This window comes from Staurois parvus, unplaced genomic scaffold (genome assembly GCF_062004578.1).
Source record: "Staurois parvus isolate SC_StPar_1 unplaced genomic scaffold, SC_StPar_1.0 ptg000590l, whole genome shotgun sequence".
NCBI lineage: Eukaryota > Metazoa > Chordata > Amphibia > Anura > Ranidae > Staurois > Staurois parvus.
In genome coordinates, this window is record NW_028318386.1 from 83,552 (window position 1) to 99,651 (window position 16,100).

The following is a 16,100-nucleotide window of genomic DNA, read 5'->3' on the forward strand; positions in this document are numbered from 1 at the left end:
TCTTGATTAGGAAGGTCCACAAATTCCCTGCTCCTCACGGTCATCTAAGTCCACAATGGAGACTTCCATCTCCCAGCAGGTGATCATGGAGGACAGCGGAGATCAGGGCAGTCCTAGTATGAGGCTTTAGGACAGGGGTCTCCAAACTTTTTAAACAAAGGGCCAGTGTACTGTCCTTAAGACTTTAGAGGGGTTGCACTGTGACCATCAGGAGTAGAAAATGTTCCAGCATCAGTTGGAGTAAACAATGCCCCTTCCTTGGTGTCATTGGGAGGAATTGTGCCCCATCATTGGTGTAATTGGGCCCAATAATTGGTATCGTTGGTAGGAATAGTGCCCCATCATTGGTGTCAGTGGGAGGAATAGTGCCCCATCACTGGTGTCATTGGTAGAAATAGTGCCCCATCATTGGTGTCATTGGTAGGAATAGTGCCCCATCATTGGTAAGAATAGTGTCCCATCATTGGTAGGAATAGTGCCCCATCACTGGTGTCATTGGTAGAAATAGTGCCCTATCATTGGTAGGAATAGTGTCCCATCATTGGTGTGATTGGGAGGAATAGTGTCCCATCATTGGTGTCAGTGGGAGGAATAGTGCCCCATCATTGGTGTCAGTAGGAGGAATAGTGCCCCATCATTGGTGTCAGTGGGAGGAATAGTGCCCCATCATTGGTGTCAGTGGGAGGAATAGTGCCCCATCATTGGTGTCAGTGGGAGGAATAGTGCCCCATCATTGGTGTGATTGGGAGGAATAGTGTCCCATCATTGGTATCAGTGGTAGGAATAGTGTACCATCATTGGTGTCATTGGTAGGAATAGTGCCCCATCATTGGTGTCAGTGGGAGGAATAGTGCCCCATCATTGGTAGGAATAGTGTACCATCATTGGTGTCATTGGTAGCAATAGTGTCCCATCATTGATGTGATTGGGAGGATTAGTGTCCCATCATTGGTAAGAATAGTGCCCCATCACTGGTGTCATTGGTAGAAATAGTGCCCTATCATTGGGAGGAATAGTGTCCCTTCATTGGTGTCAGTGGGAGGAATAGTGCCCCATCATTGGTATCAGTGGTAGGAATAGTGTACCATCATTGGTGTCATTGGTAGGAATAGTGCCCCATCATTGGTGTGATTGGGAGGAATAGTGTCCCATCATTGGTAGGAATAGTGTACCGTCATTGGTAGCAATAGTGTCCCATCATTGATGTGATTGGGAGGATTAGTGTCCCATCATTGGTGTCAGTGGAAGGAATAGTGCCCCATCATTGGCACCAGTGGAAGGAATAGTACCCCATCATTGGCATCAGAAGAAGCAATAGTGCCCCATCATTGGTGTCATTGGTAGGAATAGTGTCCCATCATTGGTGTGATTGGGAGGAATAGTGTCCCATCATTGGTATCAGTGGGAGGAATAGTGCCCCATCATTGGTGTTAGTGGGAGGAATAGTGCTCCATCATTGGTATCAGTGGGAGGAATAGTGCCCCATCATTGGTGTCAGTGGGAGGAATAGTGCCCCATCATTGGTGTCAGTGGGAGGAATAGTGCCCCATCATTGGTGTTAGTGGAAGGAATAGTGCCCCATCATTGGTGTCAGTGGGAGGAATAGTGTCCCATCATTGGTGTCAGTGGAGGAATAGTGCCCCATCATTGTTGTCAGTGGTAGGAATGGTGCCCCATCATTGGTATCAGTGGGAGGAATAGTGCCCCATCATTGGTATCAGTGGGAGGAATAGTGCCCCATCATTGGTGTCAGTGGGAGGAATAGTGCCCCATCATTGGTGTCAGTGGGAGGAATAGTGCCCCATCATTGGTGTCAGTGGGAGGAATAGTGCCCCATCATTGGTGTTAGTGGGAGGAATAGTGCCCCATCATTGGTATCAGTGGGAGGAATAGTGTCCCATCATTGGTGTCAGTGGGAGGAATAGTGCCCCATCATTGGTGTCAGTGGGAGGAATAGTGTCCCATCATTGGTGTCAGTGGAGGAATAGTGCCCCATCATTGTTGTCAGTGGTAGGAATGGTGCCCCATCATTGGCATCAGTGGAAAGAATAGTGCCCCATCATTGCTGTCATTGGTAGGAATAGTGTCCCATCATTGGTAGGAATAGTGTCCCATCATTGGTATCATTGGGAGGAATTTTCCCCCTCACTGGTGTCATTGGTAGGAATTGTGCCCCATCATTGGTGCCATTTTGCCCTATTGTTTGTGTCATTGGGATAAACTGTGCCCCATCATTGGGGTCATTGGTAGGAATTGTGCCCCATCATTAGTGCCATTGGGCCCCATTGTTGGTGTCATTGGGAGGAACTATGGCCCATCATTGATGTCATTGAGAAGAACTGGTGTCGGTGAACGAAAGAGTGCCCCAAGGGCTGGATAAAAGCATGCAAAGGGCTGCATCCGGCCCCCGGGCCGCAGTTTGGAGACCACTTTGGGACATGTTCAGCCCACCTCCCCATCCTGACCCCTCTTTCCAGTAGACTCGCATTAATCAGCTCTGCTCCCTTCTGCTTCCTTCCATCAGGTACCGGGTGAGGTGCAGGAAGCATGTAGAAGAGATACGGCCACTGAGATGTATCCCTCCCCAGACTAGACATTTGTTTCATTTGGGACCAATTTGTTATATTACTAATGTTGTTTTGTAACCAAATTTATTTAAATTAATTTTATTTGTTTTCAACCGGTTTCTAATTTTTCCAATGGATTTGAAATATTTTGAATGTAATTAGGAGTATTTGAATCGAATTTGAAACAAAAATATCGAATCAACCCGAATTCATTGTGAATTTATTGAGACGACGTATTCTTTCTAATGAGAAGCATATTTTTGATTCTATTCTTTTTGAAATTCAAATTTCAGAAGACGGCTATATTCTATTTTTTTGCTATTATTTTCGATTCTATTGTATTCTTCTGTTTTCTATTCTATTTTATTCATTCCTATTCTTTTCAAAGTTCGAATTTTGGAAGACGGTTATATTCTAAAAATTCCAATCTTTGAAGGAAATCAGCAATAGTCAGCAATATGTTTACATTTCGAACTTTCTTTGGAATTTGCTTAAAATTTCATTTGAATTCAGATAATTTGTTATTTAGGACAAAATTTAATTTGATTATTTTGGATTAGTTTAAATTTGTTACAATGTCATTTGGAAATTTGGATACATCCAAATCTCCGAAAAACATACATTTGCTAATAGGTGTCCCTCGTTCCCATCTCCCAGTTGGGAGGTATGCATCCCTCCCCGGCAATCACTACAGAGATGGATCCCTTTCTGGTCAACATTCATCAATCCACCATCGATGGTGGATAACGATCCACCATTCTTCATCAAGCCACCACCGATGGTGGCTGAAGATCCACCATTCTTCATCAAGCCACCGATGGTTGATGACGATCCACCATTCTTCATCAAGCCACCACCGATGGTGGATGACGATCCATCATTCTCCATCAAGCCACTACCGATGGTGGATGACGATCCACCATTCTTCATCAAGCCACTACCGATGGTGGATGACGATCCACCATTCTCCATCAAGCCACAACGGATGGCGGATGACGATCCACCATTCTTCATCAAGCTACCACCGATGGTGGATGACGATCCACCATTCTCCATCAAGCCACCACCGATGGTGGATGACGATCCACCATTCTCCATCAAGCCGCCACCGATAGTGGATGATGATCCACCATTCTTCATCAAGCCACCACCGATGATGGATCATGATCCATCATTCTCCGTCAAGCCACTACCGATGGTGGATGACAATCCTGACAACCCAGCAACACAAAAACCACGAGCCACGCACAAAGTTGTTCCCCCAGCAGACTCTTGCCACAACTGACAGATCTCTGCTGGCTGCTGACTATCAACAAACCATTTTGGTCCATGACATCAGCCAGCATACCCAACCCTGGAGATGAATAATTGGTTTCTAGAAGGCTAGCAGCTACAATATCTGAGCAGAACGTGGTCACCTTTATTGGTGTCAGTAATACCACTGCTGAGATAATGACTTCCTGAAACAGGTGGTTCGCTTTGGAGAGCTGGAGCAATGGCCCAACATAGACAGGGCCACAGGGGCAGTTGCATGCAAAATTGTAAAGGTATTGCGCCCACAGGTTAGGGAGTGCAATAATTGCCTTACCGTGGGAGCTGGCAACCAACTTTTAGTGCTGGGAAGCTCTCAAAGCCAACAGCCAACCATAGGCAGAGGAGGCATTCCTCGTTTAGCAGCACGCATCTTGCATACAGTATGTATACCTGCGGGTTGGTTAATGCCTCCATTGCTGATTTGTTGTCAGCCAGATAGCTCAGGCGGGTTCTGAGACATGTCCGAGCAAGCCTGAGCTCAACCCTACCTAGGAGAGAGCCCCGGGCACTGGCATCCCAGGCTACACCACTGGGCAGGAGCATCTTTGTTTGCCTGTGTGGCAAGCTGTAAACATCCAGAGTTCGAACCCCGTGTCACCACAAACCTGAACCTTATCCCTAGTGAGCAAAGTATTACAATGTTAGGCCCCTCCCACACGGGGTGGACCCCTCAGAGGGTTCGTTTGCTCAGCAGGGGATCTGTCTGCTGCTTCCCGCTGACCAAGTGGATGACAGGTCCATGTCCGCCCTGCTTATGCAGAGCAGACACAGCCCGCTCTACTCTACGGGCAGTCAGATGGAAATGGACCGCCTGTCCGTTTGCATCTAACAGCCATCTGATCTGATCCAACAGCCATCTGATCTGATCCAACAGACATCTGATCTGATCCAACAGCCATCTGATCTGATCCAACAGCCATCTGATCTGATCCAACAGCCATCTGATCTGATCCAACAGCCATCTGATCTGATCCAACAGCCATCTGATCTGTGTTGCATTGTGGAGATTTCACTTCAAGAGCATCATTGGGACATAAGAGGAGTTCCTTCCAATGTAAACACGACAGTTGCAAGCAGAGCAGATTTTTCCATCGTAAGAGTTTTCTTATTTCCGGGACAACTCAAAAATGTTGGCTTTCCCAACCAGGAAACCAACTGAGAGAAAGAATCACCCAAGAGTATTCAATGACAGGGATTCTAGTCCTTCCACATCTTATTCAAAATAAAAAAAAAAAGTTTTTGATCTCTAGCCCAGCTTTTCTCAACCAGGGTGCTGAGGCACCCTGTGGTGCCTTGAGGTTTACTCAGGGGTGCCTTGGCAAAATGTCTAAAAATTGCCCAAAGCTTGTATACAAGCCAGTGGGTGGATGAAGACTGCCTTCTAGGTACACAAAGCCACAGGTTTTCATTGTGCGCCATTATGACCTTTTAGCCACCGGCATCCTGACAACCAATGACATCATCAGTTGAGGAGGATGTCAGCTGCCTGCAGAGCATCCTAGTTTGACCCTCCCCCGCCCCTCTCCATCAGTGCTGGGGTCACATTAGCTCAGTGATGGAGAAAAACTGAGGGAGAGGAGAAACATTGGAATACTACTCAGTACCAGGGTGCAAAAATGTATCTGCTTTGGAAGAATAAATCACCTCTAATGTTGGGTGTCCTACATGTGTGGGTGTTGATGCGTTATATAAAACTGTTAGAATAATTATTTCACATTTTAGATTGGGGTGCCTCAAGACTGTCCATAATTATAAAGGGTGCCTCAAGACTTCCATAATTATAAAGGGTGCCTCAAGACTGTCCATCATTATAAAGGGTTCCTCAGGATTGTCCATCATTATAAAGGGTGCCTCAAGACTGTCCATAATTATAAAGGGTGCATCAGGACTGTCCATTATTATAAAGGGTGCCTCAAGACTGTCCATAATTATAAAGGGTGCCTCAAGACTGTCCATAATTATAAAGGGCGCCTCAAGACTGTCCATAATTATAAAGGGTGCCTCAAGACTTCCATAATTATAAAGGGAGCCTCTGTACTGTCTATAATTATGGACAGTCTTGAGGCACCCTTTATAATTATGGACAGTCCTGATGCACCCTTTATAATTATTGAAGTCTTGAGGCTCCCCTTATAATTATGGACATTCTTGAGGCACCCTCTATAATGATGGACAGTCCTGAGGAACCCTTTATAATTATGGACAGTCTTGAGGCACCCTTTATAATTATGGAAGTCTTGAGGCACCCTTTATAATTATGGACAGTCTTGAGGCACCCTTTATAATTATGGACAGTCCTGATGCACCCTTTATAATTATGGAAGTCTTGAGGCACCCTTTATAATGATGGACAGTCTTGAGGCACCCTCTATAGTGATGGACAGTCCTGAGGAACCCTTTATAATTATGGACAGTCTTGAGGCACCCTTTATAATTATGGAAGTCTTGAGGCACCCTTTATAATTATGGACAGTCTTGAGGCACCCTTTATAATTATGGACAGTCTTGAGGCACCCTCTGTAATGATGGACAGTCCTGAGGAACCCTTTATAAGTATGGACAGTCTTGAGGCACCCTTTATAATGATGGAAGTCTTGAGGCACCCTTTATAATTATGGACAGTCCTGAAGCTCCCTTTATAATGATGAACAGTCTTGAGGCACCCTTTATAATGATGGACAGTCTTGAGGCACCCTTTATAATGATGGACAGTCTTGAGGCACCCTCTACAATGATGGACAGTCCTGAGGAACCCTTTATAATTATGGACAGTCCCGAGGCTCCCTTTATAATGATGGACTGTCTTGAGGCACCCTTTATAATGATGGACAGTCTTGAGGCACCCTTTATAATGATGGACAGTCTTGAGGCACCCTTTATAATTATGGACACTCCTGATGCACCCTTTATAATTATGGAAGTCTTGAGGCTCCCTTTATAATTATGGACAGTCTTGAGGCACCCTTTATAATTATGGACAGTCCAGAGGCTCCCTTTATAATTATGGACAGTCTTGAGGCACCCTTTATAATTATGAAGGGAGCCTCTAGACTGTCCATAATTATAAAGGGTGCCTCAAGACTGTTCATCATTATAAAGGGAGCTTCAGGACTGTCCATAATTATAAAGGGTGCCTCAAGACTTCCATCATTATAAAGGGTGCCTCAAGACTGTCCATACTTATAAAGGGTTCCTCAGGACTGTCCATAATTATAAAGGGTGCCTCAAGACTGTCCATAATTATAAAGGGTGCCTTAAGACTTCCATAATTATAAAGGGTGCCTCAAGACTGTCCATAATTATAAAGGGTTCCTCAGGACTGTCCATCATTATAGAGGGTGCCTCAAGACTGTCCATCATTATAAAGGGTGCCTCAAGACTTCCATAATTATAAAGGGTGCCTCAAGACTTCCATAATTATAAAGGGTGCATCAGGACTGTCCATAATTATAAAGGGTGCCTCAAGACTTCCATCATTATAAAGGGTGCCTCAAGACTGTCCATAATTATAAAGGGTGCCTCAGGACTGTCCATAATTATAAAGGGTGCCTCAGGACTGTCCATAATTATAAAGGGTGCCTCAAGACTGTCCATAATTATAAAGGGTGCCTCAAGACTTCCATCATTATAAAGGGTGCCTCAAGACTGTCCATCATTATAAAGGGTGCCTCAAGACTGTCCATCATTATAAAGGGTGCCTCAAGACTGTCCATCATTATAAAGGGAGCCTCAAGACTGTCCATCATTATAAAGGGTGCCTCAAGACTTCCATCATTATAAAGGGTGCCTCAAGACTTCCATCATTATAAAGGGTGCCTCAAGACTGTCCATACTTTTAAAGGGTGCCTTGACTGAAGAAGCGTTGAGGAGCACTGCTCTAGCTCACCGTTATTTCCGGCTGCTTACTGGGCATCACATAAAGATGAAATTTATACTCCAAGAAGTTCACGTCTTCTGGACAAACCACCTTGCTGTACAGCAGAATCTTCCCCTCGAATGGGACGGGTCTTCTCCATAGTTTCGAAAACAGAGCAACAAGAGAAGAAAAGGAGGGATTTTCCAGTATAATGTGAGACGGTCCAATTGTTATCGGTTTTATGATGTTAAATGTTCCATTCTTCAAATTGCCGCATTTAATTAGAGCGATGCCTCTTTTCAGGCCTAAAGAACCAAAAGAAATTGTTTGTTACACTTTCACATATTGTACATTCACATCAGTCCCCGCCCCCGAGGAGCGTACAATCTAAGGTCTCTAACTTACATTCATACATACACATACTAGGGACAATTAGACAGGAGCCAAATAACCTCCCAGCATGTCTTTGGAGTGTGGGAGGAAACCGGAGTACCCGGAAGAAACTCACAAAGGCACAGGGAGAACATGCAAACTCCAGGCAGGTGATACCATGATTCAGATTCGATCTAATGACCCCAGTACTGCCAGGCGGAAGTGCTAACCATTTAGCCACTGTGCTGCCCAAGTTCAAGCAAAACCTAATTGATGTCAATCAGAGGCATCCCTAGGGTTGGTGTCACCCGGGGCGGTAACATGTGGTGTCACCCCTCCAGAGAGGAAAGAGCGGTGCCGGTGTAGTGGTAAAAGGAGTTCAACCTATACGGGGTTAACTGATCTTGTAACCCATAGTGATCTGCGGGATCAGCTTCAGCGGTTTGCAGCCTGTAAAGGGTTAACTCTGGCAGCTCTGTGCTAAAGTCGGCGATCAGCTTCTTCCGCCTGAAACTGGCGCATGCGCAGTTGCTTCAGGGGATACATATCTTCACGGGTCCGGGATACTCATCTTACCGCTACACCGGGGGGGCAGCTGTCACTGTGCCGGGAATCCGGGATCACCCCAATAACTGGCCAGGACCTTCACAGAGCCCAGAAGCTCTGCTGGCACCCTGCTCCTGCACCACCTGTGATGGTGTCACCCGGTGCGGCCCGCACCCCCCTAGGGACGCCACTGATGTCAATTGGAGTTGAATCTTTACAATCAATGTTGTTCATGTTGAAGGTTACTTGGAAAGGGATTGTCAAGCGAATGGTATGGGAGGCTGAGCACTGCTGGGGGGCTGCAATAAGGCATGGGAGATGCCTTGGAGTGCCTCGGACCCCGCATTCACTATATCCGCTCTCCCCGGACCCCGCATTCACTATAGCCGCTCTCCCCGGACCCCGCATTCACTATATCCGCTCTCCCCGGACCCCGCATTCACTATATCCGCTCTCCCCGGACCCCGCATTCACTATATCCGCTCTCCCCGGACCCCGCATTCACTATATCCGCTCTCCCCGGACCCCGCATTCACTATATCCGCTCTCCCCGGACCCCGCATTCACTATATCCGCTCTCCCCGGACCCCGCATTCACTATATCCGCTCTCCCCGGACCCCGCATTCACTATAGCCGCTCTCCCCAAACCCCGCATTCACTATATCCGCTCTCCCCAGACCCCGCATTCACTATATCCGCTCTCCCCGGACCCCGCATTCACTATATCCGCTCTCCCTGGACCCCGCATTCACTATATCCGCTCTCCCCGGACCCCGCCTTTACTATATCCGCTCTCCCTGGACCCCGCATTCACTATATCCGCTCTCCCCGGACCCCGCCTTTACTATATCCGCTCTCCCCGGACCCCGCATTCACTATACCCGCTCTCCCCGGACCCCGCATTCACTATATCCGCTCTCCCCGGACCCCGCATTTACTATATCCGGTCTCCCTGGACCCCGCATTCACTATACCCGCTCTCCCTGGACCCCGCATTCACTATATCTGCTCTCCCCAGACCCCGCATTCACTATATCCGCTCTCCCCGGACCCCGCATTCACTATATCCGCTCTCCCCGGACCCCGCATTCACTATATCCATTCTCCCCGGACCCCGCATTCACTATATCTGGTCTCCCCGGACCCCGCATTCACTATATCCGCTCTCCCCGGACCCCGCATTCACTATATCCATTCTCCCCGGACCCCGCAATCACTATATCTGGTCTCCCCGGACCCTGCATTCACTATACCCGCTCTCCCCAGACGCCGCATTCACTATATCCGCTCTCCCCGGACCCCGCATTCACTATATCCGCTCTCCCCGGACCCCGCATTCACTATATCCGCTCTCCCCGGACCCCGCATTTACTATATCCGGTCTCCCTGGACCCCGCATTCACTATATCCGCTCTCCCCAGACCCCGCATTCACTATATCCGCTCTCCCCGGACCCCGCATTCACTATATCCGCTCTCCCCGGACCCCGCATTCACTATATCCGCTCTCCCCGGACCCCGCATTCACTATATCCGCTCTCCCCGGACCCCGCATTCACTATATCCGATCTCCCCGGACCCCGCATTCACTATATCCGCTCTCCCCGGATCCCGCATTCACTATATCCGCTCTCCCCGGACCCCGCATTCACTATATCCGATCTCCCCGGACCCCGCATTCACTATATCCGCTCTCCCCGGATCCCACATTCACTATATCCGCTCTCCCCGGACCCCGCTATACTATATCTGCTCTCCCACAGTACACACATCATTAAAATGCAATTATTTTAGTAAATATAAATTGCTAAATCCCTTTTCTCATCAGCAGTATATAGCAGTCTTGTGACTTCTAACAGTGTCCAGCGGAGCATTAGTTAAAGCTTGTAAGAGGAGCTTTCTTTCTGCTCTAGGAGGATGCAGAACCCCTGACCTCTGTCTGGACAGTGATGATTGGCCCTGTGCTGATTACATGCACTCTCCCATGAAAAAAAAAAACCTCTCTAGCAATACACACTAAACTGAGCATGTGCAGAGTGACTCCATACGATATGTCTTATCAGAAGATAAGAGGGGGGACACTGGAAGAAGGGGAGGACCAGACAAATCAGGGTCAAACAGCATTTTTACACAATGCAGACCCCTTAGGTTCCACAGTGAGTATAACAAGCATGCTTTACTACATCTACAGACTGATTGGACTGTTGTGGGTTTAGTAACACTTTAATCCTGCCTGTAAAGTAGCACACCTGTACCATGTACACTCACTGGCCACTTTATTAGAACACCTGTTCAGTTGCTTGGTAACACAAATTTCTAATCAGCCAATCACATGACAGCAACTCAGTGCATTTAGACATCTAGACGTGGTGAAGATGACTTGCTGAAGTTCAAACCGAGCATCAGAATGGGGAAGAAAGGGGATTTAAGTGACTTTGAACGTGGCATGGTTGTTGTTGCCAGATTAGCTGGTCTGAGTATTTCAAAAACTGCTCTTTAGCGGCAGTGGATTGGGCTGTGTCTTTACTGGATGGGCTGACTCTTTATTGGTTGAGCTGTCTCTCTACTGGATGGGCTGACTCTTTATTGGTTGAGCTGTCTCTCTACTGGATGGGCTGACTCTTTATTGGTTGAGCTGTCTCTCTACTGGATGAGCTGTCTCTTTGCTGGACAGGATGTCTCTTTGCTGGATGAGCTGTCTGCTGGATGGCCTGTCTCTTTGCTGGATGGGGGCTGTCTCTTTGCTGGATGGGGGCTGTCTCTTTGCTGGATGGGGGCTGTCTCTCTGCTGGATGGGGGCTCTCTGCTGGATGGGGGATGGCTCTCTGCTGGATGGGGGATGTCTCTCTGCTGGATGGGGGATGTCTCTTTGAATATATATGGGCACCGTGATTAGGTCTCTAGGGGCAATGTGATATAAAGGGGCAATGCAATCAATACAGTGCCCCTCTACAGTGCAGTCCCCTTTATATCACAGTGCCCCTTTACATTACAGTGTGGAGGACTGACTCCATGAATATTCCATCACCCAACTGCCCCCACAAACTCCTTTGCACCCCACCACCTCCGGAAAAATTGGCTGCTCAATCTAAAATGCCCGGGCCTATTTTTTGTCCCAGTCTGGGCCTGGATGGGGGACTTATCAGAATCTATCAGCCCCCTTTAAGCATCAAGGTGTCCCCCAGACACCACCCCTTCCCCTACATTAGGGAGTAAGAACTACATAGTAACCCTACTCATTCACATAATAATAGGTCGAAGGTAAACAGGCCGCACAATTGAACAAGTACTTTGAAAATAAAAACAAACATGTCCCATGATGTTAACCCATCATCAATCTCGTCATCCAGTGTAGTAAATCCTTGAGGCCCACCGACCCACCAAAACAAAAACACAGGGCCCATGTGCTCCCAGTTCACTCCTAAATGTGAATGACTGATCCCTGGTCCAGTAGCTTGTTTGTAAACGAAGGGGCAGGGATGGTGGCTGATGTCATTGACCAAATATGCTCATGGCCATAGGACAGGCCAAAAAGAAAAAAAGTTGTCACGGAACAGGTATTGCCAATGGAAGATTTCCCCCACCCATTGGTTTCAGTGACATTTTGGATTTCCAAATCACTTTCTGTCCAGAGTGCAAATAGAAAGGTTGAATCTCCCCAGATGGCAATGAAAAGCTCTAGACACCGTCGCAATAGAAACCTGACCGAGGTTTGGCCCTTCCCTATACTATCCAGGATTAAAAAGAATTGCCTTTGGCCCCATGTACACGGGACACTTCTGAATGATGGAAACTGACTGCTGGAAAACGTAGGTTAAAAATCGCCTGTTTAGCCGAGTTTGCATAACACGTTTATGTGTGTTTGCGTTTAGACGCGTTTTTTAAAGATAAGCAGAGAACCTCCCAAATGCCCGAATGCACTGAAAAGTGCTAAATTATGAACTATTTTAGACTGAGAAATACAGAGAGTAGAAGCAGAGACAGCAGTATGTGTGGAGATTAGCTTAGGTGTGAGTTACTCATTAACATTTCTTTTGTTTCCAAGGGTGAGAAAGGTGTCTGGGGGAGGGAGTCATTAAGGCCACCTGGCAGGGGGTCTGCATGAGGAATTTGAGGTGTGAATGGTCATTAACAGATCTTTTGTTTCCAAGGGTGGGAGAGGTCTGAGGTGTGAATGTTCATTAATGTATCTTTTGTTTCCAAGGGTGGGAAAGGTGCCTGGTGGGGTCATTAACGCCACCTGGCAGGGGGTCTTCATGAGGAATTTGAGGTGTGAATGGTCATTAATATATCTTTTGTTTCCAAGGGTGGGAGAGGTCTGAGGTGTGAATGGTCATTAACTTATCTTTTGTTTCCAAGGGCGGGAGAGGTCTGAGGTGTGAATGTTCATTAATGTATCTTTTGTTTCCAAGGGTGGGAAAGGTGCCTGGTGGGGTCATTAACGCCACCTGGCAGGGGGTCTTCATGAGGAATTTGAGGTGTGAGTGGTCATTAACAGATCTTTTGTTTCCAAGGGTGGGAGAGGTCTGAGGTGTGAATGTTCATTAATGTATCTTTTGTTTCCAAGGGTGGGAAAGGTGCCTGGTGGGGTCATTAACGCCACCTGGCAGGGGGTCTTCATGAGGAATTTGAGGTGTGAATGGTCATTAATATATCTTTTGTTTCCAAGGGTGGGAGAGGTCTGAGGTGTGAATGGTCATTAACTTATCTTTTGTTTCCAAGGGCGGGAGAGGTCTGAGGTGTGAATGGTCATTAATGTATCATTTGTTTCCAAGGGTGGGAGAGGTCTGAGGTGTGAATTTGTCATTAAAATGTGTGAGAAGCTTGGTAGGAACATCCTGTGTTCAGTGTTTTGCCCATCTGAGTACCTTGAAAACGCTTTGCATGCATTTTTCATGATGAAAAAAGGCTCTGGACAGCATCGGGAACTGGAAGAGTTAAAAAACATTTTCAGATGCAAACGATTATAAAAGCGATTTGCCGCGTTTACAAACGTTTTGCGTTTGAAACGCTGATAAAATCGACTGCTGAATGCAAGTTTTCTGCGTTCAAAAAAACGACTGTAAACTCAACTGCCTGTAAACGACTGTAAAGGACGATGTGTACACGGACACATAGGAGGACATTAGGGAGAGTTCAGGGGCTGCTGAAAAAAAAAAACACAGAACATCTCCTAAACGTGAGTTTATCAGCTGCAGTGTACATGAGCCCTTTAACCCCTTCATGCCGGCGCCTCCCGGCCCTTTAAGGGTTACAGAAACTGGGAGGCGGGGCAGGGTTTAGGGTCATGTGACACGCCGTCACGGCGGTCACATGATCGGGAAAGGTCCCGATCGAAAGAGGAGACCGGGACCTTTCCGTGAGTACCGGACGTGTGTGCTGGGAGTGCACAGGAAGCGCGCTCTCAGCACATATGTCTTTTTTTAATAGAATGTGCGGCCGCTCAGCGTCTAGGCCCAGACACCGGGAGGCCGCACATTTGCGTTCGGCCGGCGTGAAGAGGTTAAGTATACTTTAATATATCTTCTGAAAATAACATTGCTACAATTCTTTGACCTACCTTGTAACCACAAGTAATGTGGTAGGTGCACTACTGTCACTACCTTGGGCTCTACGGTTATGTTAAACATAGGACCCACAATGTCGTATCCATTCTTCCGTATTTCATTTACATCGTCTCCTTTCAATCCCAGCTCATATGTGATGGTCACTTTGGATTTCACTTTGAACATGATTCCCGTCTCTGAGCAGCAGAAAAGTCGGCCAGGCTTCAGCTTTAGGCTTAATAATAAAAAGAAATACATTTGTTACAACCAGGGGGTGTATTTACCACAAGGCATTTGCCTAGGGCGGCATTTTTCAGAGGGGGCAGCACTGCCCCTTGGAAGAAGGGACAGAAGAAGGGACACTCGCGGCATGGGGACCTGGAGGGTTCCAAGAGATGCTGTGGGTTTCATGACGGTGTATGCACAGCCCGATTCTCAATCCCAGGGATGTCCGGAGCTGTGAAGGTGAGTGTCTTTCTCTCTCTCGTCATGGGGGATGGTGGCTGGTGTATGGGAAGCAGTGGTAGTGGAAGGCTCGGATGGAGGGCAGGGGTGCTCTTGGTCAATGTCAGGCTCTTTCTGCCTTGGGCAGCACAAAACCTAAATACACCACTGGGTACAACCTGCTGTACTGATTTTACTTTAGAACCTAAACGTTCCCCGTTTCCCCAAGACCCTCATTTCCTATTGGTAGCTGACAAGATTGCCTCTGCTGAACTGAATTCCAAGCTGCGTTGTCAGGCCTGCTTGCTTGACTTCCAGTTATCAACAATGCGGACAACATAGAATGCTGAAAAGTCAATGGATCAAAGCGCAGTAAAGAACCTATCCGTATGAGGAAAACTAGTGCATATGCCTGAACACCCCACTGCTGGACATATAGTGAACCAATAGCTTGACAAAAGGAACAGCGCTGTGGGAGTGGCTACAGTTGAACCTTGTTTGAAGGTGTACCTTTTATTGTAATACCAGTTGGTATGAATCACAAGGAATGCAAGGAATGCCTGGGCCAGGATGGATGGCCCATCCTCTCCGATATGGATGGTATGAGACAGGGGCTTCTCCTGTCACTGGTGATGGACCACGTGTCCGCGGTGTCCCGGAATGACGTCACCGCGGTCTATGGAGGAAGCGGGAAGAAGGATCCAATGCTGAAAAGTAAGCCAAGATGAAGGTAACCTGGACAATGCATGCGCCTTGTCAAGTCCATACAAGATTCATACTAACTGGTATTCCAATAAAGGTACACCTCCCAGCGAGGTTCAACTGTAGCCACTCTCACAGCGCTGTTCCTTCTGTCAAGCAGAGAATGCTGGACAGTGTTTCTCCTTGCATGAGATGATCTCCATTGCTTTCATCAAGGATGCATGACTCCTGGTGCCCCTTTAGTGACTGATGTAGGCCACAGCCATGGCATTGTCTCATTGCACCCTGATTGGGTGTCTTTGCAAAAAGGGGGGTCCAGTAGTGCAGAGCCATCCTTATCATTCTGAGTTCCAGGATATTGGTAGTAACCTTGGCTTCCTCCTTTCACCCTATTCTCTGTAGTGTGAGAAAAAGGAAATCTCCTCCCCAGCCTAAAAGGCTGATATCTGTCGTTATCACTTTCCAGTGATATGCCAAAAATGACTTCCCGTTGTCAAAGCTGGGTTGGAGATCCTCCAAGCCAGGAAATTCCTTGTTTGGTTGCATAGGGGCATGGGTAGGTTGACAGAAGGAGCATGCTTGTTCCATGTCAACAAGGTTTTGTGTTGGAGAATCTTGAATGAAATTGAGCAAATGGAACAGCCCTGAAGGAGGCCACTATGAGACCCAGACCTCTCATAGAGAATCTCAGAGGGGCTCCTCCTTGATCCCAAGCATGAGTTCAGACAGAGAGCAGTTATTTTCGCTGGAAGG

The 16,100-nt window shown here is 47.3% G+C and overlaps 1 protein-coding gene across 1 annotated transcript in view; it reads right to left on the bottom strand.

The window, feature by feature from the left end:
* The window catches only part of LOC149449978 (NACHT, LRR and PYD domains-containing protein 1-like), a gene marked incomplete at its 5' end in the record, with an annotated part of 100,589 nt that overhangs the window by 22,351 nt on the left and 62,138 nt on the right, over positions 1–16,100 (bottom strand). Inside the window, 2 exon segments of the mRNA XM_089692521.1 lie at positions 7,768–8,042; positions 14,216–14,436. Coding sequence (XP_089548647.1) covers positions 7,768–8,042; positions 14,216–14,436 — 496 coding nt within the window.